Consider the following 24,085-nt stretch of genomic DNA (forward strand, 5'->3'; position numbering starts at 1 on the left):
TTTTTCCTCAGTTCCTCTTTCACGCTGTAAAGTTCTGTTATCTAATAAATAACCTGTAGCGATTGTGCGTTACTGTGGTGTTTAGCCACCTGTTAGCCAGGCTTTGAGATTGCAATCACAGCAGTCTGAGCCGAGCTCAAATGATCATTTGTGTGTTTATGTGTGCGTTTCCTCGAGTGAGTGTGTGCGTCTGTGATAGAAAACTCAGAGAGATGTCATCTGGTACAGTGTTCTTCCTACTAAGATAAGAGCAGAATCTGTGGTGGTTTGTGACTCGTATACACATTAGGGACATATTCTCAACCATTTCCTTTTCCTCCTTACTCTAGGCATTACTCTGCTCTCCTATCGTGGAGGTGTCTTACTCTCCATGTATTGTTTGTTGTGTAATTGGATTGGCTTCTTCTGGGGCTATCAGAACGGCAGCATATGGGATTTGATGTGCGAATCTGGTTGTCTGGAGCGTGTGCAGATGAGCGGAAGCTCTGCTGGCTCATGGCTTTTTCAAGTTTGTCTGACTTAGTTGGGATACCACCTTATGTATATAGTCTGTAGAAATGTTTAATGTGTATGCAGTAATTAAAGCTCTGTTAGATGGAGAGAAATGTGTGCGTTCAGTGCATTCATTATCAAAAGTCATGATGTTCATTACCACTGTGTTTTACAAGATTTTTTAAAATATATTTAAAAAGTCTCTTATGCTCGCCAAGGCTGCATTTATTTCATTAAAAATACACAAAACAGTAATATTGTGAAAGTTTATTTCTATTAAAAACAGCTGTTTTCTATTTCAATATTTTGTAAAATGTCATTTTATTTCTGTGATCAAAGCTAAATTTTCAGCATCATTACTCCAGTCTTCAGTGTCACATGATCCTTCAGAAATCATTCTAATATGCTGATTTGCTGCTTAAGAAACATTTCTGATTATTGTCGATGCTGAAAAACAGCAACAGTTGCGCTGCTTCATATTTTTGTAGATTCTTTGAATAGAAAGTAAAAAAAAAAAACATTTGGGAAAAAAAAAAATCGAATACACTTTATTTGAATAAGAGATGCGTCTTTTATGTACAAGAACATTAATTTCTTTAAAAATTTATAAATAAATAACCTTACTCTCCCCAAAACATTTGAACTGTAGTAGTGTAATGGAAATTAAAAATAATATTAGAAATAATATTTAGAAGTTAGTGCTGTCAAATGATTAATCGCATCCAAAATAAGTTTGTTTACATTTATTATGTAATGTATATAAATACACACACACATTATATATTTTGAAAATATTTACATGTTAATATATTTATAAATTGATATCATATTTCATATTATATTTAATATATAAACATAACAGATTTTTCTTAAATGTATACATGCATGTGTTTGTATTTATATATACATAATAAATATCGTGTATGTATATGTGTGTGTAAAAACAAAAATTAAAATGGCTTAAATGAAAATGCAATTCATAATTTAATATAGGCTAATTCAAAATATGAATAAATACTATAGTAGTATTGTTCTTAGTGTAGGAGCTCAATTGTTGATTAACATTCAAATCTGAAATGTCATGTGGCAATTGTTTGCTTTTTATCTGGAACTTTTTCTTTTTTTTTCTCCTTTCCTGTAGTTTAGTAACGTGTGTGTGTGTGTGTGTGTGTGTGTGTGTGTGTAATTTAAGGTACACAGTGTTTCTCAGACTCGCCGTCTGAAAGGATGTGCACTGAAATGTTTTTGTCATGATGTGCTGCAGAGGTGTTCAATTCAGATTCAGAGAGAAACCAACGGAGGGAGAGAGATTACAGAGAGAAACGACTGCTTTGTGTTTGTGTGTGTGTGTGAATGGTTTGAAAAGGCCCACGGTGAGAATGTGTAATTTTTCTCTCTCTCTCTCTCTCTCTCTCTCTGAGAGACTCTCTCAGAGAGAGAGAATGAAGTGTGTGTGTGAGAATGAAGGTGAGAGTTTGACAGAGACCGAAATAGAGACAGTAATTAACCCTCACAGGTCTTGCTCTCTATCTGTCGCTCTCTGCTCGTCCTCTGCTGTCTCTCTGTCACAGGGTCATCTTGGCCATTCAGGGTCACTGAGAAACACTTCCTGAAGAAAATACCAGTGTTTGCAGGGAAGCAATGAATGTTAAGATGAATATGGGTAAAATAAAAAAACAACAACATTAAAGTAATTAAAGTAGTTATTCACTGAAAATCGTGATATAAAACATTCAAACACTTTGCATTGTCATGATATTTTGGGTGCTTGTATGTGTCAAATAAATTGGAGGCGTGTTTATTGCTGAGCTGCTATTGTTTGTTGTGTGGTTAGTTATTGCATTTCTGCATCATCTATAACTCTCTCTCTCTCACACACACCAAGCAGAAATTGATGCCATGTGTCTCACTACAGTGTTTTATGTTCTCTGTCTGCAGCAATCTATAACTATGACACTCGCAGTGATGAAGAGCTGTCCTTACAGATCGGAGACACTGTACACATTCTGGAGACTTACGAAGGTAACACACACACACACACACACACACGTTTGTTTTTGTGAAAAGTGGGGACATCCCATAGGCGTAATGTTTTTTTTATACTGTACAAACTGTATGTGCTATTGCCCTACACCAACCCTACCCCTCACAGGAAACTTTGTGCTATTTCAGATTTTCAATACACCATTCTGTGTGATTTATAAGCGTTTTGAAAAGTGAGGACATGGGGTAATGTCCTGAAAACTCACCTTCTCCTTGTAATACCTTTGTCATTATATAAATTTATGTCCTCATTTGCCACAAAAACACACACACTGATTTTTATGTTGTAACTAAATGTGACGCAGCAAACCATCAATATAAAAAGATGATTATAAAAGCTCAACCATTGAATTGAAGCCTTCAAGGCTATTTTAAGAAAACTTATGGGGAAAAATATCAGTAACTACAAAGTATTTTATTTTTAATTTAATTTAGTTATTTTATATCATTTTCTTTTTGTAGTCTTTAATTTTACTTTATCTTCATTTATTTTATATTTTATTTTATTATTTTACTTTGAATTATCAGTAAAATAATGTCTCTTATATTTTTTTAATATTTACTGCAAACCTCATTTAAAATAAATAGAACTTAAACCGGCTCATATACTATTTAATTGTCCTTGACATTTTCTAAAGGTTAAGTACCAGATCTTGGCGATCATTTGCTGAGGAAGGGAAAAATGTACTTCTACTGTTTTATTATTTATAAGACTTTCACACGCTATTTAGTACCTCATTTATGTCAAGTCCTCCCTGTTGCCCATTCATTTCACCTCATGTCACCTCACAGATATGTCGTCAGCAGAGCTTTCCTCTCTCTGGTCTCAGCTGATCTCAATAACACACACTTCAGTGTTGAATGATGTGTTCGTACCTTGCAGACATGCCCACTGCCTCACTTCGTATCTCTAGGAGATTTATGAAACGTGTCTTTTATAATCTCAGAATATTGTTTTCTAGTTGTGCTATAGGGACAGAGTGGCGTCTCTCTGTAATCTAATTGTTGGCATTTCCGTCTGACTGCTGTGATATTTCTTGCTCTTCTCAGGATGGTATCGAGGGTATCGGCTGAGGAGAAAATCGAAGAAGGTGAGTTACTGTATGAAACGCTTCCAGAGTACAGTCAGCTTTCTAGTTTAATACAATCATTCAGCAGGCCTCAACTTGAATTTCTCCTTTGTTTTGTATTTTCTGATGTGTTCCTCTATGTCCAGGGTGTGTTTCCGGCATGTTACATACATCTGAAAGAGGCCACGGTTGAAGGCAGCGGGTCAGTATGTCCATGCATATTCCTAAAAGTTTGTTATTTGCTGATTATGAAAGAAAGCATTAGAAACATCTTAGCAGACATTACTGTAGCTCTTTAGCCAAACCAACTTGTTTCGGCCAGATTGCAGATCCTTCACGTTCTCAGAGAAGGCAATCCCAGGATTTGTTGTAATGAACTCAGTGGGAGAAATGTTGACTATGCATACTTGTATGCAAATAATATACTTTTGCGATCGCGAATAAGTGCAGTGTCCTGTCAGAGTAACTCTACCGCTGTGTGTCGTGACGAGGCGCCAGAACTGTAATTGATAGAATGTGTACTGTAGCATGATACTATGATATTTCTTCAAAAGCAGATCATGGAGATCGTGGTTTTTTTTTTATTAAATTTTTTTTATCGTCCACGATCAAAAATCGTCATATCACACACCCCTACATGCAAATAATGATTTTAAAATAATATATTATGCAAAAATCATAAAAATATAATATTTATAGAATATTTCATTTATTCTTAACATTTTCTGGTTACATACCACTTCTCAGTGATCATTTGTTAAGAAAAAAGTTCTTCTCTAATTTTTAAAAAAATATTTTTATTTTATTGCGTGTATGTGAATTATTTATTTTTTACAATTGTCTATTTTTGTTTGTTTAATGTTGCTAAAAATTACAAATTGTAATTTTTAGCAACTAATGCAATGTTCATTTTACATGAGGTTTGCCATGTTTTGCATATTTAATGTTTATATCATATTAAATTTATCCTTGACATTTTCTGAAGGTTACATTTACATTTAGTCATTTTGCAGACGCTTTTATCCAAAGCGACTTACAATTGGGGAATACATAAAGCGATTAATCTTGAAGAGGCAATCAGACAGACGAAGTGCTTGCAACACCAAGTCTCAGGCATTGTTCAAATAAATACAAACTACCAAAGGTTAAGTACCACCTCTTAGTGATCATCTGCTAAGAAAAAAAATCTTCTCATATATTTCATTATTTTAAGAGTTTGGCACTCTATTTATTACCCTGTTCATGTAAAGACCCATATACTCCCTGTTCCCCATCCATTTCTGTCACCTCTCACTATTTTCAGACCTTTAAACACCAGTATTTCTTTATCTGACCTTGTGAGTCTCTATGATGGATAGGATGCTGTTTTTGACGGCAGTTCCCTGTGTAGGCAGCTCACTATGTTTTGGAGCATCCGCATTAAGCTTTACACTCCTTCCCTGCGTCTGAAGATCCTGTTACTTCTGTTATTGGTCTGATTATATCAGCGTTTGTCCAGCCTGAGCACAGCTAACAGTATACTTCCCATAGACGTCTTACTAAAACAAGTTAGCGCTCAGCAGTCCACTGCTGGCGTAATGGGAGATTTTGGAGTCTGAAATGGATTTTCAAGTGTGGTTCAGGAATATAATACACATGAGTGAGTGCTGGTTTGGTTTGAATGTGTGTGAGTAATTGGAATCGTGAGCAAAGCCCAGCTCAGATTTCATAAGCACTGTTTTGATGACTGATGCTGGTAATTAGTTTTCATTGGCATTAAGGGATCTGAATGACTCGGGGTCCTCAGGAGCCTGTAGTAAGCAGGAATTACTGACGTGGATGCGGTTAAACAGCCTATTGTTTCCCACACAAGCGATATTCTTGGAAAACTCCTTCACTTATATTGCTATTTCTGTTTTGCACTGTTTTAGCGGTAGCGATAAAACACTGTTTTATCACTGTTCTTTTAGACAAAAGGAGACGGTCATTCCTACCGAGCTTCCGCTGGTTCATGAGGTCACGACTACGCTGCGAGAATGGGCGGCAATATGGAGGGACCTATATGTGGTAAGTTTGCATTTATTACAAATTTTAGTATTATTATTTCCCAAAAGTTGCGTATTCTTCCTCTGCACACTTAAAAGTATGCATTAGAATGCAGAAGATATCACAATTGACATCATCAAACTGAAACTGTGAACATGATTACATCATCAACCTAACAGCAAAGAGTCGGCTTTTTATACCCAGAATCTTTAATAGATCATTTATTTTGTGATTTTGTTAAAGTACATTTACACCAAAAATTGTTTTTATTTGGATAAAAATTGGACGTTAAACATCTTATGCAAGGTTTTCTGGCCCGTTTTTATGTTTTAACCAAGACCAGACTCGGGCAAAATAACTTTCCCTTTAAATAAAATAACCCTTTCTGAGATTTTGTTTTGTCAGTTGCATCACATCTCCAGCATTTATAAACCTTCTCACATCACTGATACTCAAGTGTCTATCAGATGCACACTTCAGTATCTTTCCATATTTAGTAGGACATCTGGGTATTATTTGGCCAATTTTTATGAATACAACAAATTTGGACATCCCACTCAATTGATGCTGCTTTTTGCATACTAATATATTAGGGAAATAGACATTGTGAGCTTAACGACAGTGTTTTGATGACAACACGTCGCAGTGACATCACAGAGCGCAAACATTCGTCTGCTGAGACACGTTGCAATTTTCTCTAATACATCTGATCATTTTCGCCAGGGGGCGAGATGTTGTAAAGCTCTGACGTGATATACAAATTAAAAATTAAAGTTAGTTTTCAAACCTTTTTGAAAAGTGTCTCATTGACAGTTTCTAAACTCTTTAATTGCATAAGCAAGTAATATGACACTCTGGGGCTGTTTGTCTACAGTGATTAAGAGCAGCGCCTTTATGCAGCAGCATGCGCTTTAATGAATTAATTAACACGCATTGCAGGGTTTTAACCAGACTTTGTTTCCAACAGGGCGACAGGCGCGAGATGTTCAACACGGTCCGAGACATGATCTACGACTTGATCGAGTGGCGCTCCCAGATCCTGTCCGGCACGCTCCCGCAGGACGAGCTGACCGAGCTCAAACAGAAAGTCACCTCTAAGATGGACTACGGGAACAAGTATTTACACACACACACACACACACACACACACACACAAGCTGCTGACTCGTGCTGATTGGGTCGTGTTGGAACAGGGAGAGTGTGAGCTGGAAGTCACGACTGCAGTCCATTACATAAAATCTGATTTTTAATGAGCGTTTTATTGCTCTTCATTTTCATTCAGGAACTGTTTTTGCTGTGAAGGGTCATTGTGAAAGATTTTCAGCACTTTATCCGCTTTCATCTGGGGGAAGAAAAGACTAGTGTTATTAATCAGCAGTGTGTGCTGTTATTCAGACTTGGTTAAAAGTTTAATTCCTTAACCCTAAGTATTAAATGTTTATACTATTAGATTATTCTCACCTGGAAAACCAAAAAAACAAGTAGATTTGCATTGAAGGACCAGTGCCCATATATGCCCAGAACTATATGCCCAGAACACTCCACAACACATGGTGGTGCATTTTTGCATGTACTGGCATTTTCAGAAAATCAAAAATTCAGAAAAAAAATCATTTAAAGGGATAGTTCACCGAAAAATGAAAATTTTCTGTTAATTAATTCACACTCAGGCCATACTTTTTTTCTTCAGTAGAGCAGTAAAGACAATTTGTAGCTGAAACCGTGGTTCTTGGTGTTTCATAAAATGCAAGTCAACAGCTACTGGCACTTTGAGAGTCAAAAAAAGCATATCAAGGAACACAAAATGAATACCTGTGGTTCCTGACAATATATTGAGGTCTTATGAAGCGAAACAATTGGTATGTGCAAGAAACTGAACATTATTTAGAATATTATTACCTGTAAAACAGAGCCTCAAGCAAACGACCTTTGTTCAGCAAAAAAAAAAAAAGTCTTTAAAGCATTATAAGCCATGAACCAAACCAACTAGCTACAAGGTGAATCACAACATTACAATCCATCATTTAAAGCAAAAAAAAAAAGAAAATCGCACATAAAGACAAAGATACAAGACTGTGTACTTAAGCACTGCAAATAACATAACTGATTTTAAAAATAATGGTGAAAAAGAATTGAGAGACTGATGGCTTCAACAAAAGCATATACCTTTAACAAAATCAGAACTCAGTTTATATATGTATATATATATATGTGTGTGTGTGTATATGTATGTACAGTCATGGCCAAAAATATCGGCACCCTTGCAATTCTGTCAGAAAATGCAACACTTCTCTCAGAAAATTGTTCCAATTGCAAATGTTTTGGTATTCACGTGCTTATTGTTTTTGTTTGCACTGCAACAACACAAAAAAACAGAGAAGAAAAGTCAAACTTGATATAATTTCACACAGAACTCAAAAATGGACTGGACAAAATTATTGGCAGCTTGTCAAAATTGTAAGAAATAATTGCTTTTCAAGCATGTGATGCTCCTGTAATGTGTATTTAGACACACCTGTGGCAAGTAACAGGTGTGGGCAATATAGTAATCACACTTGCAACCAGTTAAAATGGAGAAAAGTTGACTCAACCTTTGTGTTGTGTGTCACACTGAGCATGGAGAAAACAAAGAAGTGTAAAGAGTTGTCTGTGGATTTGAGAGAACAAATTGTGGAAAAACATGGACAATCTCAAGGCTACAAGTCCATCTCCAGACATCTTAAAGGGGTCATATAATGGTACATGCACTTTTACAAGTTGATTGTACTGAAATGTGTGTTAGCAGTGCCTGTACACAACCATCATAAAATGATAAAAATCCATCCAGTGTTTTTTTAATCTCCTTATTTGTTTTACCCTGTCTCAAATCAAGCCATTCGACCGTGTGACGCCACACGGTCGGACGCCCCTCCCACGATGGTTGATTGACAGCAGTGTTTCAACACAGACCCGCCCTTGCTCGTGAGCGAGCTGTCAATCATAGTCCGCGTCATTGTTGATATACGCTGGAGCTGTCTATGAGCAGAATGGCGTCTAGCGATTGTGGTGTTCTGTTCTCGGTGCAATAATGAACACAGCAGTCATTTTGATGTTCCTAAGTCCGAACCGCTTAAGACACAGTGGCTGAGTTTTGCTTTTGAAGGAATATTCCCCACGAGCAACGCGTCAATGTTTTCATGTTTGCGCGAATCATTTTCACCAGACTGCTTTATAAATGAAGGTCAGTATAAAGCTGGTTTTGCTAAGAAGCTGCTCCTGAAAAAGAATCGGTACCAACTATTCGTGTTCCTGCTGAACCTCCAGAAGAAGTGAGTGTAACGTTTAATTAACCTTTATATTAATCTTTATATTAATCTTTGCAAATCGCTAGCACGCTTCACGATGTATGTGGCTAATGTTTACATTCAGGGTACATGCATGTTTTCTATTTACGACGTTCTCAATATAATTAATAATCCCACATTTATAATGAACAAAACGTTATGGTTATTGTGTTATTACAAACTGTGTACGCAGGTATTAAAGTTAACATGATAACACTACACTAAGCTTACTTTTGTAGATGGTTTATAACGGTGTCTGTGAAGAAGTAATGTAAAAAATTTAAATAAATAAAAAACAGTTATAACTGCATGAAAATTAATGGTAACACAATACCTGCAAAATACTGTTTACATCCTGCAAATGCATATGATCCAAGACTATAAATACTCTAATTGATGTTTTTCAATATTATGCCAGAATAAGTTATGTTATCTGATCACATATTTACTTTTGTATAGGCAAGCACATCTGAAGAATCAAAAACGCCCCACAGAACAGAGGGGCGGGGCGAGCAAAGCTCATTAGCATTTAAAAACACACGCACTAAAACGGTGTGCTGAACAGAGAGCTGTTTTTGAGCAGGTAAAATGAGTGTTTTCTTACAATACTAATGAGAATTTTTAATTAAAGTAGATTACAAACTTTCAATTTAGACCCTAAAGAATCATATTAGCTTGTACAAAAATGGCATTATATGACCCCTTTAATGTTTCCGTGTCCACTGTGCGCAATATCATCGAGGTTTACAGCCCATGGCTCTGTAGCTAACCTCCCTGGACGTGGATGGAAGAGCAAAATTAATGCAAAATTACAACGGAAGGATTGTTCGAATGGTGGAAAAAGAACCCCGATTAACTTCCAAACAAATTCAAGCTGATCTGTAGACACAGGGTACAACAGTGTCAGCTCGCGCTATCCGTCGCCATCTGAATGAAAAGGGACGCTATGGTAGGAGACCCAGGAGGACACCACTCCTGACACAAAGGCATAAAAAAGCAAGACTGGAGTTTGCCAAAACTTATGTGACAAAACCACAATCCTTCTGGGAGAACGTACTGTGGACAGATGAGACAAAAGTAGAGCTTTTTGGTAAAGGACATCATGGCACCGTTTACAGAAAAAGAAATGAGGCCTTCAAAGAAAAGAACAGTCCCTACAGTCAAACATGGTAGAGGATCAATAATGTTTTGGGGTTGCTTTGCTGCTTCTGGCACTGGATGCCTTGACTGTGTGAACGGTATCATGAAATCTGATGATTACCAAATAATTTTGGGGCGCAACGTAGTGGCCAGTGTCAGAAAGCTGCGTCTCAACCAGAGGTCATGGGTCTTCCAGCAGGACAATGATCCGAAACACACTTCAAAAAGCACTCAGAAATGGTTACAAACAAAGCACTGAAATGGCCAGCAAGGAGTCTAGATCTGAATCCCATAGAACACCTGTGGAGAGATCTCAAAGCAGCAGTTGGGAGAAGGCATCCTTCAAATCTGAATGACCTGGAGCAGTTTGCAAAAGAAGAGTGGTCCAAATTTCCTGTAGAGAGGTGTAAGAAACTCATTCATGGTTACAGGAAGCGATTGATTTCAGTTATTTTTTCCAAAGGGGGTGCTACTAAATATTAAGTTAAGGGTGCCGATAATTTTGTCCAGTGCATTTTTGGGTTCTGTATGGAATTGTATCAGATTTGACTTTTCTTCTATTTTTCTGTTGTTCCAATGCAAAATGCAAAATAAAATAAACATGTGAGTACCAAAACATTTGCAACTGCAACAATTTTCTGAGAGAATTGCTAGTGCGCTGATATTTTTGGCAGTGACTCTGTCTGTGTGTGTGTGTGAGAGAATGAATGAATGATGGTGTGAGTTTGGGGTTAATTGCAGTTCCATTTAGTTATTCTAGTTACACACTTAGACTTTTTCCCCGCTCTTTAAACACATTCAAGGCCATCTAATAGCAGCAAGTTTATTATTACCTTTCTCACAGTGTGTCAGTGTTCCTGTTAACTTTAGCTGTGGGAAGTGAGTATGCAGATGAGACGATAGAACCGCTTGGGTGAAAAAGTCACTAGTGACACTCACACACACACACATACAACTCTCAGTTCTCAGTCCAAGTCTCTGTCTTAGTCAACTTTATTAAGTGAAAGGTTTTTATTTTGTTTCGATACAAATCCAGAATGCCTATGTAACCATATAGCAACAAACCACTGATAACAAACTTTTACACTAAGTGCTAATCTGTCTTATTCATTTTTCTGTTATGCTCATTTGCACAGTCATTTTAGTAGATAATGTCCAAATAAATGTATCCATTTGGATTAGTAGAACACAAATCTTTGTCTCTTTAAGCCAGCTGTGTTTTAAAGTGTCTCCTACACTGTTTTTGTGTGTGTTTGGCAGGTATTTAGACCAGGATCTGGTGGTGAGAGATAAAGACGGGAATATTCTGGATCCTGACCTGACCAGCACGATCAATCTGTTCCGAGCGCATGAAACCGCATCCAAGCGGATTGAAGCTCGCATCCAAGAGGAGAAGGTAAACGATATTAGACTCTCTTCATCCATTATGGCACTTTGTTTTTTGTTTTTTCTGCCTGTGATTCATTTTGATTGAGATATTTGAATGTATTTGGTGTTATTGGATTGTGTATGTGCAAGGCCTGAGAGTCGACAGCACACTCACATCGGCTCTACGCTTTGAGGTGTTTTTTTCTCATCACCACCTGCCTTGATGTTTAATAAACACCTTGAATGTTAACTGTTACTTCATATTTATATTTGGATGTGACTATTTTGTGAAGCACAACCACTAAACCACATGAAAAAGTCCCTGACCGCAGCTCTGAAACACCATCACTGACGTGTGAGAGGTTGCACAGGAACAGAGAATGTGAGCGCGAACCATCTCACTTCCCATCTTTGCTGTGGGGCTCAATGTGACAAATGGATAATGTAGCGCAAAACCCCCCCACACATTTGTACAGAGCAACCATTGCTTACAAACAGCCATTGTAAACTTACAGAGTTTCATCCAAGAAATAAAAGATGGCAAAAACATGAAAGATTTGGGAAACATATTTTAAAAATATTATAATATATTAATTGTTTTTAGATATTTAACATTTATTTCAGTTAGACATAAAATTAATTATATTAAATTTAACTATATATATATCTGTATAAATAATATATATAAAATAGAGAGAGAAAACTTTACATTTTCACTAAATAAACACACGATATATGCAGTATTACTATATGTGATCTAATATTCATATAAAATGCCCAATAAAATCTCCCAAAAAACCCCTACTGAATATTAATAACGTTCCTTAATTGTATATTGTCAGCAAAATCATTTCAAATATATTGTGAATATACAATATCGCTAAGCTCTAATATTATGAAGGTCAGGGCTTCTTTAGACTAAACTGTTCATATAAACCCTTGAACATACTTATGAAGGAGGTGAAGATCTCTTTCCTCAGTGTCCAGGGCTCGCAAAATCGCTAGCCTGACGTCCCGGGGCTATTGCTTTTTTGCGTTTCCCGGCTATTGCGGGTCCTTAACTTAAAAACATAAAAAGTTTTAAATATGTTAAATGGTATAAGAAAAGTCTTAATTTCAATTTCAAGAGGTCTTACAGTTGGGGGTGGAAAGACAAGAATCGCGATACAGCTGGATTAAACTTCAAAAGGCAGTGATGCAATTGAATAAATATAAGCGGCGCACATTTCAAAGTCAAAACGCGGCGCAAATGTCTTTATGAATGTGTCTCTGAAGGGAACCGTCTGTCCTCAGAAACGTGTCGTTGGCATTTTCATTTCATCTTGCCTATAAAATGCCTGATAAAGCAGCACATATGAGCGCAGTGCTGCTTTGTGTACGGCCGTTACCGGAGAAGCCTCAGTATTTGCTCCTAAATCGCCACCTTGTGGCAGAGACTGAATTTGCATTTTCAGTCTGCCTATCTTATGTTCAGATCATTAATGTGCCTTCTACAAATCTAAACAATTAAGACGGTAATATTTGTTTTAAATTAATATAATAATATGTTTGACTTGTCCCTTTTCATAAAAATGGTTTAAAAGCTGAAATGTTATTTTTATGTTTTTTTTTTCTAAACTGTAAATCATGTCATTTTATGGCTTAAAATGTTACCATAGACATTGTCCAACCCCACTTATACAGTGTTCATTTTACTTGTGCAGCTCTTAAAAAGGTTAATAAATTGCCTTAAATTGATTTTTTTTTTAAATTCTGCAGATACCCTGTACATAGTGAAAAATTATTTCATTGATATTTGTGTATTGAAAATGTTTTTGATTGACATTTAGACTTATCTGATTTTCTATATTTAAAAAAAAAAGGTCTTTATTATTTGGGATAGTTAAATTAAATTTTCAGACTACCAAAATCTGAAGAGTACCTGCCCGAAGGGCTACCAGGGATTTAGAAATTTTGCAAGCCCTGGTGTCTCTCTGTTGACTGCTGAACTTCAGCTGTTGAACCTCTAGTGCTTTTAGATGAGTCACCGTGAGTTTGATTCACCATGTTTAGAACCGAGCAGTTGCTTCCCTTGATGCTATGAGACAGGAGTTTTCATTTAACATCCTAATAGGTCAAAGAAACTCTCCACATAAAGATGAAAGTTCTGTCTCATGTTGTTGCAAACCCGTATGACAAGGTGAAAGTCTGAAAATACAACAGCACTGCTGTCCTGTATTTCCCAGGTGACCCTACCCAGATGTTCACTGTCCTTGAATCTCTTTCAGCAGATACAGATCATTTATAATGTGATATAGATTCTTTGAGACCGATCGTCACTAACACCTGTCTTGTGTGATTAGTCTTGCTGACTTTAAGACTCGCATTTGAAAGACTAACTATGTGCTCAGATGCCATCATTTTTTATTTGTTTTTATTTTTCAGTCTCAGAAGCAGAACTTGGATTTGAGCAGGCAGGCCAAGTTTGCCTCCACACCCTCGTTCGCCCTCTTCGTCACGCTCAAGAATGTCGTGTGCAAAATCGGAGAAGATGCGGAAGTGCTGATGTCACTATATGACCCGATTGAGTCCAAGTTCATCAGGTTAGTGCACAAACTTTTTTTAGTATATTTATTTTTTATATATTTTATTATTTTTGATTTATTTTGAAAGTTGATGTCCCCAGTGCAGTAGGCAAGCTTGGAATATGGAAAAGCTTACATTCAGCAGATAGAAATATTGCATTATATTGATTTTGTCAGGAAAAAAGATGATCTGAACACTGTTGTGTAAGTTGGGGCTTTACTTTACTCTGGCATTACATCCCTCTGATCAGCATATGGTACTTTATATTAATATAATTCAAAATATTTTTGGAAAATTAAACAGTTTCTTACAAACTTATGTTATTTGTAACATTCTAGAAGGATTTTATCTGGAAGATACACAGTTACAATTTCTGTGGGGCGTGAAGAAAAAGTAATGTAACTAGTAGTGTAACTAATTACTGTTGCCAGAAAGTAATAAGTAAAGTAACAATATTACTTTTCAAAGGAGTAGCTAGTAATGAGTAATATATTACATTCTTTGAGTAACTAACCCAACACTGATTGTTACTAATTATTATAAATATTTATGATTAATATTTTTGTATTTTTAATATTTAAAAAATATTTTTATATTATTTAATCAATTTTAATAATTTTACAATAGTTTGACCCACATTTGGGAGCCTCAGTGACCAGTAACCATGATGTTTCACATCCTCAGTAGTAAATCAGCCACAGCATTTGTGCCATGATATTTTCATTAGCATATATGCATTTAGAAAATGCTTTTCTATCTAAAATGTCTTACAGTGCATTAAAGCTGTACATTTATCAGTATGTGTGTTCATTGGGAATAAGTCCCATGATTTTGAAATTGCTACTGCTGTGAAATTAATTTCATTTAATATCTATATATTTGTTTTATTTTCTTGCAGTGAAAACTATCTTGTGCGCTGGTCCAGCTCAGGTTTGGTGAAAGACATCGATCAGCTCCATAACCTGCGTGCCGTATTCACTGTACGTATTATTTCGGGCTTTACTTTTGACACTATTTATTCTGGATTGAGATGGAGAAATGCTGTTGGGACATGATGCAGACCAGATTGAAATCTTTGAGCACCACGGCTCATTGGCAACTACTTTATAGTCTGAAACTGAAATCCAACTACATAAATGATTGATTTGAAACCCTACATAGGTATTAATACCAATAAGCTGTTTAAGCATCAAACAATATGAGCAGAATCACATATGAGACATGACTACTGCTAACTTGATGCTTGTGGTCCTAGCTAGACAAATACAGAAAATTTAGCATGAAAATATTGGGTTAAATAGTTAGTTTAAACAATTTTTGTCCGTACTTTTCTCTACCAGTGCTATTTAAGTATTATTTATATACCATTATATATTTTGTAGTTTTTATTTATTTATTTATTTTTAATATATATTTTTAGATTTTCAGTTTTTGTTTTATTTTATTTTTGCTGAGGTTTAAATTATTTTTATTTCAGTTTTAGGTTTTACTTTTGGCTCGGTTTTAGTTCTTATTTTTCTGGTTAGTTGCTTTGGTTGTTAGTTGCTTATTTCAGTTAGTTTCAAAGCAACATTTCTAATTTTCATTTTAATCCCTTTCATTGTTCATCTAATATTTATATTTTATTTAAACTTTATTTGAATGAACACCAATGTTTTTAATAGTTCTAGTTTTAGTTTCAGTTAACGATAACAAGCCCTGTTCTCTGCTAAAGATGCATTCGATGCTGTGTTAAAACTTGGCTGCATGATAATGAGATGTTTTAAAATGGTATCTAGGTGGTCAGCTAACTAGGTTTCGAACTGTGCTAATTTGTGCCACCTGCACAAACCGCTAGGCCTCTCGAAACCCTTCACAAGCATGACCTAATTGTTTGATTTGAACACTCAAATATTTCCGCTTGTTCCTGGAAACATGGTCGTGCAAATGACTCGTTCACGGCTCGATTCCGTTCGTCTGTTCCCGTCTCTCACATTGTTCCTTAATGAGTAATCACGGTATTATTGGGTGACACTTTAATTCGTGTTCATCAGTCGTGTTGCAGAATTGGTAATTAAAGTGTTGGAGAAAGCAGCATCATCATTAAAGCTGTAAAGGGTAACGAGCTAACGGTCGTTAGCGGAGGAAGCTCTCCGGAGACACCTCCTGGTTTGCATTGTTTCACGTATTGTGTGCATCCATGTACGTGCGTTGGCTTCTGCAAGTAATTTAACACAGAAAAAAACAGTTATCTGTGCAGGGAAACGTGTTATAAACATGGAATCATATATTGAAGTTCTTGTGTTTCTCACACAGTGTTATCAAGCATATTTGTTTGTTTTTAATTGCATGCATTTTGTGTATTTGCATGTGCATAATCTATAATTATAGAGCATATGCATCGGTTTTCTTGTGTGTAGGTGCTTGTCTGCACCCACACGTTCTCATTTGCTAGAGGTCACTTTTTTTTATTTTTTTATAGATGCTGGGCTATGAGGGTCAGTTTGTTTTCCCAGAGTCCTCTGCTCTCTGCACAAATCCCCAGCGGGGAATGAGTTGCTGCCCCCAATCAAACACAGCTCGAGCAATTTACCCTTCACCTGGACTGCGTACTAACAGTCTGTGTACACCGAACCATTCCATGCATCAGTCGTCGCCTTCCCGGATAGTTGCTCAACTAACGACTTTGGGTTTAACTAGATGGTGTAGGCAGAAACACCTGGTGCATGGCCAATAGCGCTTGGGAGCTCAAAATAATATGGGCTATTTGAGTACATGATTGTGCATGCTTTTTTACGCTCTTGCTTGTGTGTTTGTGCGTTTCTCTCCAGGATCTGGGGAGTGAAGACCTGAAGAGGGAGAAAATCAGCTTTGTTTGTCAGATCGTTCGAGTGGGCCGGATGGAGCTCAGAGATAACAACACTAAGAAATTAACGTCTGGCCTCCGCAGACCCTTCGGTGTGGCAGGTAGAGCCTCACACATAACACCTTGATGCACACTTAGCATGGTCACGTCATGTCCATCAAAATACCACCAGGAATTTGCAGTGATGTATTTGGCAGATGTTTATATCCAAAGTGATTTTGAATGACGCGCTCATCTACAGGGACACTAACCATGCAGCCATTGTTACTACTGTATGAACGGGATATTTTTATTTGATTAAATTAAATGTAACATTCACTAAATTCTGAATTTCTGATATTTGTTTGTTTTTGTTGATATGAATTTTTTTTATTTTGGATTGAATTTTTATTTGATTTTTATTCTTTTATATTTTTATTTCATTTCATCGTTACTATTGTAAACCCATAAGAATTAGCTATTTCATTAGATATTATTTAACATATTCACTAAATTCAGACTTTGAGTTTGTTTGTTTTTGTTATTTCTATTTTACTTGGTCTTTAATTTTTTTATTTAATTGTATTCTTTTATATTTATTTTGTATTTTACTACTATAAACCTATAAGAATGACTTATTTAACTTTCTGAGTCTGTTTGCTTTTTGTTTTTATTTTTATTTTGCTTATTTTGAATCACTGTTTTATTATTATTTTTTATTTATTTCATTTCATGATTAATGCCATAAATCATATATAAAACCATATATATTTATTAGATATAATTAAATTTAACACATTCACTAAATTCAGACATTCTGTTTGTTTTTGTTGATTTATTTTATTTACAATGACAGCTAATAGAGTTACCACAGTTTGGGCTGTAAAATTTAAGGGTCTTTTTCTTGTTTTAAATTGCAGGTAGCAAGTGTTTTGTCTTGATCAGTATTTTTATTTGTCAGATTTATTTGAGTGATTGCATACACATTCAAATACAATTGTTCAAGCCTTGTGTAAAATCAGATGGAATAATATATTGCATATAAGCATATAATTATAAACAATCTTTCTGCATTCATACATTTATAATGGATTCAAAACAAACATGGCCTTTGCACTGATTTTGTCTGCCTGGGGTTAAATATTGTTTTATTACATCTACAATCACAGTATGCATTAGAAGCCTTGATCTGGTTGGAGTGAAGTGACCCTAACATTTGTGTCACTATTACTGTTGCCAATCCCAGATGCTCCGGTTGATTATTGTGCAATGCGTTTCTCACAGTTTGTTGTGCACAGAGGGTTTCTCATTCTTTAGTTTGATGGAAAAATGAAAAATCTGTTCTTCTGTTGTAAATAAATAAATAAGGCTGAACAGGAGAATGAGAGCAGACATGCAGCCTTTGGTTTGACCATCAAACGGGTTTTGAAGTGGAAAAAAGCATCGCGCTCTCTCTCTCTCTCTCTCTCTCTCTCTGTCTCTCTCTCTCTCTCTCTCTCTCTCTCTCTCTCTCTCTCTCTCTGTCTCTCTCTCTCTCTCTCTCTCTCTCTCTCTCTCTCTCTCTCTCTCTCTCTCTCTCTCTCTCTCTCTCTGTCTCTCTCTCTCTCTCTGTCTGTCTGTCTCTCTCTCTCTCTCTCTCTCCTCTCTCCCTCTCTCCCTCCCTCTCCCTCAATTCAATATGTGCTTTATTGGCATGACAATTGTTACAATGTATTGCCAAAGCGTAGTGTTTACATTGAATCTAGAACAGATATATATGCAACAAAAACATGCATTTAAAAAGTAGAACAAATCAACATTTTAGAATTCCATGAACAATTTAAAATTCAATGTTGTGAGTGAGTGTGTGTGTTTGTTTGTGGATGCATCACTCATTTGTTGACTCCTCCCTCTTTTTGTGACAGGTATCAATGTATCTTGCTGCTAGTAGGATACAATCTTGTTTTTCCCCTAATAAATATTGAAGTTGTGTTTTTTTGTTTAACATTTTGAAGTCAGAGCAAAGTGTTTCAAATTTGGGATAAAATTTCTTTCTAATGTCTTGATAGTTAGTGCAGCCGGTGAGGAAGTGTTGCTCTGTCTCCACTTCCCCATGATTACAGTGTGGGCAGATGCGGCTCTCTCTGGGCAGCCAGTGCTGGCGATATCTGCCCGTCTCTATAGTGAGAGTATGGTTGCTCAGTCTGTACCTCGTCATTTGTCTTCTCTCTCTCTCTCTCTCTCTCTCTCTCCCTCTCTCCCTCCATACGGCCGTTAGCAGTATGTCTGTATGTGGGTCAGGAAGGTAGAGGCAGAACCTGTATGTGCAATGTCACCTTTAATGTGTCACTTTCAGAGACAAGCCAACGCTTCCATTATGGCTCATCAGTTTCCCGTTGCCTGCTGTAAGCCCAATCTCAGCACGGCCACTGCTGCACACCAGGCCAAATGGCCATTTAGGGGCGATGTTTATGTGTTCAGTCAGTAATAGCTGCCGCTTGACAGCTTATCTAGAAAGTTTTGCCTGCTCTCACCTTATAAACCACAAATTTAAACTTCCATGAGTGTTTCTCTTGTGCTTTTTTTATGGAGTTTTACAGTGATGTGATGAGTCCCAAAATTACACCCCAAAATAAACAAACAAACATTTTGAAAACATTAAAGTTTACATCAACGTAGTAATTGCTGGAATGAATTAAATAAATAGTTTTATTTACAAAGCCTTTAAAAAAAAAAACATCAAGATTTGAGGTATAATTTTCATGACAATTTTACTTTTTTCACCACAAAATTGTATTTATTAAATTAATTAATCTCAGTACAGCAATTACTAGCTTGATGTAAACTTTAATAAATGTAAATGAATTACATTTTTACATTGTTATATTATAAATAATAATCATATAATACCAATGTTCATATAATATTTATTTAATGTTATATAATTGTTTTATTCTGTTATACCAAATAGAAATACAAATATTTCCACCCTCTTGGGTGAATTACATATTTAATTACTTTTATTACTACATGGTTTTTATAATTAATATAACTGGTGTTGTTTGAGTTATTTGAAAAGGTATCATGTTTTCAAAATTGTGAATTTGCTGAGACTGTCTGAAATGTAAATGGAAAAAATTGTCAAAATACAATCACTCTTTATAGTCTTAACGGGATGAAATATGAGCTGGTTATTTCTCATTTACATGAGATGCATCCATAGTTGTTGAGACATGATGTTTGGTCGTCTGCAGACTTTATTCTCGTCTCATTCTTCTCTCTGTAGTAATGGACGTCACAGACATCATCACAGGCAAGATGGATGACGAGGACAAGCAACACTTCATTCCCTTCCAGCCGTGAGTATGACTTCATGACGTCAACACAATAGCTTTTATGGTGGCAAACATAACACCACGAAAATGACTGTCGTGAAACCGTTTTGACCTTCAGTCGAGTTAGGCAGATCAAAAGGTAGTTTGTTAGATATTGTGTAATCATGCATATGAATGCTAATTTGCATGTAAGTTGGTGTTTGTCTGTTTTTCTGATTTCTGCTGTATCATCTCAATACTCTGTATATTTATTCATTGAAGACAACAGTACACAAACTCACTCTTATTCTGTAGAGGAGTCATATGTGCCTCACAGTCACTCCCTTGTTCATTCTGTCACTCAGTAAGACTATACTTCAGTCTTTCTCTGCTTTGCCGCTCTCACAGCCCAGCCGGGTCACTCAGAGAGGAGTATTGGGGTTTGCTGGGAATTGTGGGGTGTTTAAGATGCGTGTTCTCACTTTTGGGAGGTTTTTGCTTTGTAGCAGCTTATTTGTGACCTCAGATTACTGTAGCTCTGGTCCAAAACCTAATGAATTATTATTTAAAATTCAATCTTTATATAATAAATTAGACTGAATTACAATTTGTACATTGTATATTTTACTTTTATCTATCTATCTATCTATCTATCTATCTATCTATCTATCTATCTATCTATCTATCTATCTATCTATCTATCTATCTATCTATCTATCTATCTATCTATCTATCTATCTATCTATAATATTTTATTAAGAGTGAATTGAATTTTATCAACAATATAGAAATGCTTAAATGTATTTTTACTTAATAATAATGTAAATTTGTCATGTAAAAAATGTAAATAATAATAAACAATTGATAATTATATTTTTAAAAATTATATTTAAAATTACACAATTAAAATGAGATTATTATTATTATTATTATTATTATTAAAATATATACTACATGCATATAATGTTATATATAATACCATACATAAAGAATAATAAATAATATAATAAATGGGACATAATAATATAATATTTGTAAGAAAATGTTTTATATAATACAATATTCATATAATGTTTAATATTATTTAATTGTATTATATCAAATATAAATAAGTGTATTTGAGTACATTGCAGTTACAATCAATATAAATTTTACCTTATCCATCATCTTGGATGATTTATGTCCTATAATTACTATAATTACTGTGATTACTGTTGTAATTCGGTATCATGCGTCTGTGGTGTGACTGTGATGTTTTATTATTATTATTATTATTATTATTAAGGCAGCTCAGTAGGTTTTGTGTCTTTATAGAGGCAGTGGCTTCATCTGTGTTTGTGTGAGATGAGGGTCATTTCTGAAATTACAGCATCTCTCTGTGTCTCTCCTGTCACCCATCCCGCATTACTGTTTGCTAACAAAATGGCTTTTGTCCCTGTCATGGTATCTGTATCACTGTTTGGTGTCTTCCCTCTCTCTCCCTCTCGCTTTCTTCATCCATCTCTTTTTTTTTTTTTTTTTTTCCTTCTGCTCATGTCCACTCTTATCTGGCTCTCTGTGGCTACTACTCTTCTTCTCTCTTTCTCTTCCTTCTCTCTCTCTCTCTCTCTCTCTCTCTTCCCGTTGGCGTGTTGCCTGTCGCGTGTGAACTCCAGGCTAGCGTTGGATGACGCCATTCGCCACAGGCAGCTGAACATCTCCCGTTTTTCACCCAGGGTGGCGGGCGAGAACGACTTCCTCCAGACCGTCATCAACAAGGTCATCGCTGCCAAAGAGGTCAATCACAAAGGTCAAGGTAAAGGTCACTGGAGTGAACACCTTTAATCTCCAGAGCTGCTCTGAGTCATTTTAGCAGCATTTCAACACTTCATTTGGCAAAAAAACTTAAATTAAATAAAAAAAAAAAAAAAAAAAAAAAAATATATATATATATATATATATATATATAGACATGCACTGTGAGCTGTAAGGTCTTATATAGACAGGTGTGTGGCTTTCCTAATCAAGTCCAATCAGTATAATCAAACACAGCTGGACTCAAATGAAGGTGTAGAACCATCTCAAGGATGATCAGAAGAAATGGACAGCACCTGAGTTAAATATATGAGTGTCACAGCAAAGGGTCTGAATACTTAGGACCATGTGATATTTCAGTTTTTCTTTTTTAATAAATCTGCAAAAATGTCAACAATTCTGTGTTTTTCTGTCAATATGGGGTGCTGTGTGTACATTGAGGAAAAAAAATGAACAAATGATTTTAGCAAATGGCTGCAATATAACAAAGAGTGAAAAATTTAAGGGGGTCTGAATACTTTCCGTACCCACTGTATCAGTTAAATTGTTAATACTTTATGCCTTCATATAACTGCCAGAAAAAATGAAAAAATCAGAATTTAGGAAAATAAAACAGATTTTCTAGGGCTCTACATTTCCAGGTTTGTCTTATGCTGTTTTAGCCTACAGTAAAAAGTACCTACAGGTACAGAATTGTATCTGTATAAGTAAATATTCCTGATTCAAAAGAAAGCTGAGATGGTTATTTGGCTGCTGTTAATGATCTGCAGCTTCATTTTGTAGCCTAGTTAAAGTTTGGAAAGTTAAAAATATGGGAAGATAAGACTGATGTGTGGAGATGGAAAGTGACTCTGTCCCAGATACGATCAAACTGAGCGGCAGAGTTCCTGCCAAGAGACTTTCTAAAGGGGCCTAAATCTTACAAATGACAAAGTTATTGAGCAAAATTAGTTGAAGTTGAATTGGGTTTAATCAGCATGAGAATTTGTCCATGCTGAAGAGAATAGGAACTGAATATGTCTGGATGAAGTGCTGTCAGTTCACATCACAATCCATCGCCACAAATATAATCCATCCTTCCTGTGATTCCTTGCATGATAAAACCGGGTATCACAAGCAGTTTATTGAGATAAATGTGCATGAACTTCCAGTATAATCTAAGATCAGCCAGATAAGACGTGGTTCTTCTCGTTTATGATCTAGGTTAATCAGGAACAGCAGTGAGGGTAATAGAGGTGGAGTCATTAAGACCAATTAACTTACGATTTATGATGGAGGCATTCAGGTGACGCTGCAGTATGGGTATAAAGGATCTTAAAAAGTAAAGGACTTTTTACTTTTTTTTTTTCAAAATGACCTGCACAGATTCACTGACCGGAAAGTTAGATTAGCAAATATTGGCCTTTAAATATTAGCAAATATTAACAAGCATTGGCCTGTTTTAATGGCAATTGAACACATTAGATTTATTTATTTTAAATATTTTAATGCTGTCTTAATGTATACTTTATATTTTAATTTAACATTTTTCTTGTTGTTGTTGTTATGCAAATACTGTGATATACACAAATATTTATTTTTATGCCATTAAAATGAGCATAATTTAAATTTAGCACAACAAATACTATTACTATCATAATGTGAACTTTTATTTGATAGTAAGTATTATTATTATTATTATTATTATCATACAAATTCTATAGTATAGACTTAATATAACTATTAATTAAAAAATATTAATAATAAAATTATTAAAATAAGCATAACTTAAATTCAGCACAACAAATACTATCATGATGTATACTTGATGTATACATGTAATTTTCTTTAAACTTATTTTTATTCTTATTTCAATAATAAATAGAATTTATTATTCATTACGATAATGAGAACTTGGAGATAAAACAACATCATTAATATATAAATTAAAAAACAAAATTTATTTTTGTTTTCTTCTATGGATTTGAGGTGAAATATGACTTGGAAATTTTTCTTGAGTGTTTTGTTAGTTCATCTGCAGAGTTGTTTTTCATTTATTTTGAACAGCTCAGGTTATTTGCACCGATTGCTCAATTTAATCTTTAATGTTTTAGTATAAAATATTCACAGCACAATTCATCCCTACACTTTAAATAACACAGTCGCTCT

At 35.3% G+C, this 24,085-nt stretch overlaps 1 protein-coding gene across 2 annotated transcripts in view; it reads left to right on the forward strand.

Moving 5' to 3' along the window:
* Positions 1–24,085, forward strand: part of dock1 (dedicator of cytokinesis 1) — a 304,321-nt gene that overhangs the window by 38,579 nt on the left and 241,657 nt on the right. The window contains exons 2-12 of one of the 2 annotated variants that reach the window (XM_058793231.1): positions 2,431–2,514; positions 3,586–3,626; positions 3,752–3,807; positions 5,555–5,651; positions 6,598–6,746; positions 11,354–11,489; positions 13,886–14,043; positions 14,925–15,006; positions 16,837–16,972; positions 20,116–20,188; positions 21,799–21,938. In XM_058793231.1, the coding sequence (XP_058649214.1) occupies positions 2,431–2,514; positions 3,586–3,626; positions 3,752–3,807; positions 5,555–5,651; positions 6,598–6,746; positions 11,354–11,489; positions 13,886–14,043; positions 14,925–15,006; positions 16,837–16,972; positions 20,116–20,188; positions 21,799–21,938 (1,152 nt within the window). The remainder of the gene's footprint in view (positions 1–2,430; positions 2,515–3,585; positions 3,627–3,751; positions 3,808–5,554; positions 5,652–6,597; positions 6,747–11,353; positions 11,490–13,885; positions 14,044–14,924; positions 15,007–16,836; positions 16,973–20,115; positions 20,189–21,798; positions 21,939–24,085) is intronic. The other variant, XM_058793232.1, reaches the window with a different exon arrangement.

This window comes from Onychostoma macrolepis, chromosome 12, assembly GCF_012432095.1.
Source record: "Onychostoma macrolepis isolate SWU-2019 chromosome 12, ASM1243209v1, whole genome shotgun sequence".
Taxonomy (NCBI): Eukaryota; Metazoa; Chordata; class Actinopteri; order Cypriniformes; family Cyprinidae; genus Onychostoma; species Onychostoma macrolepis.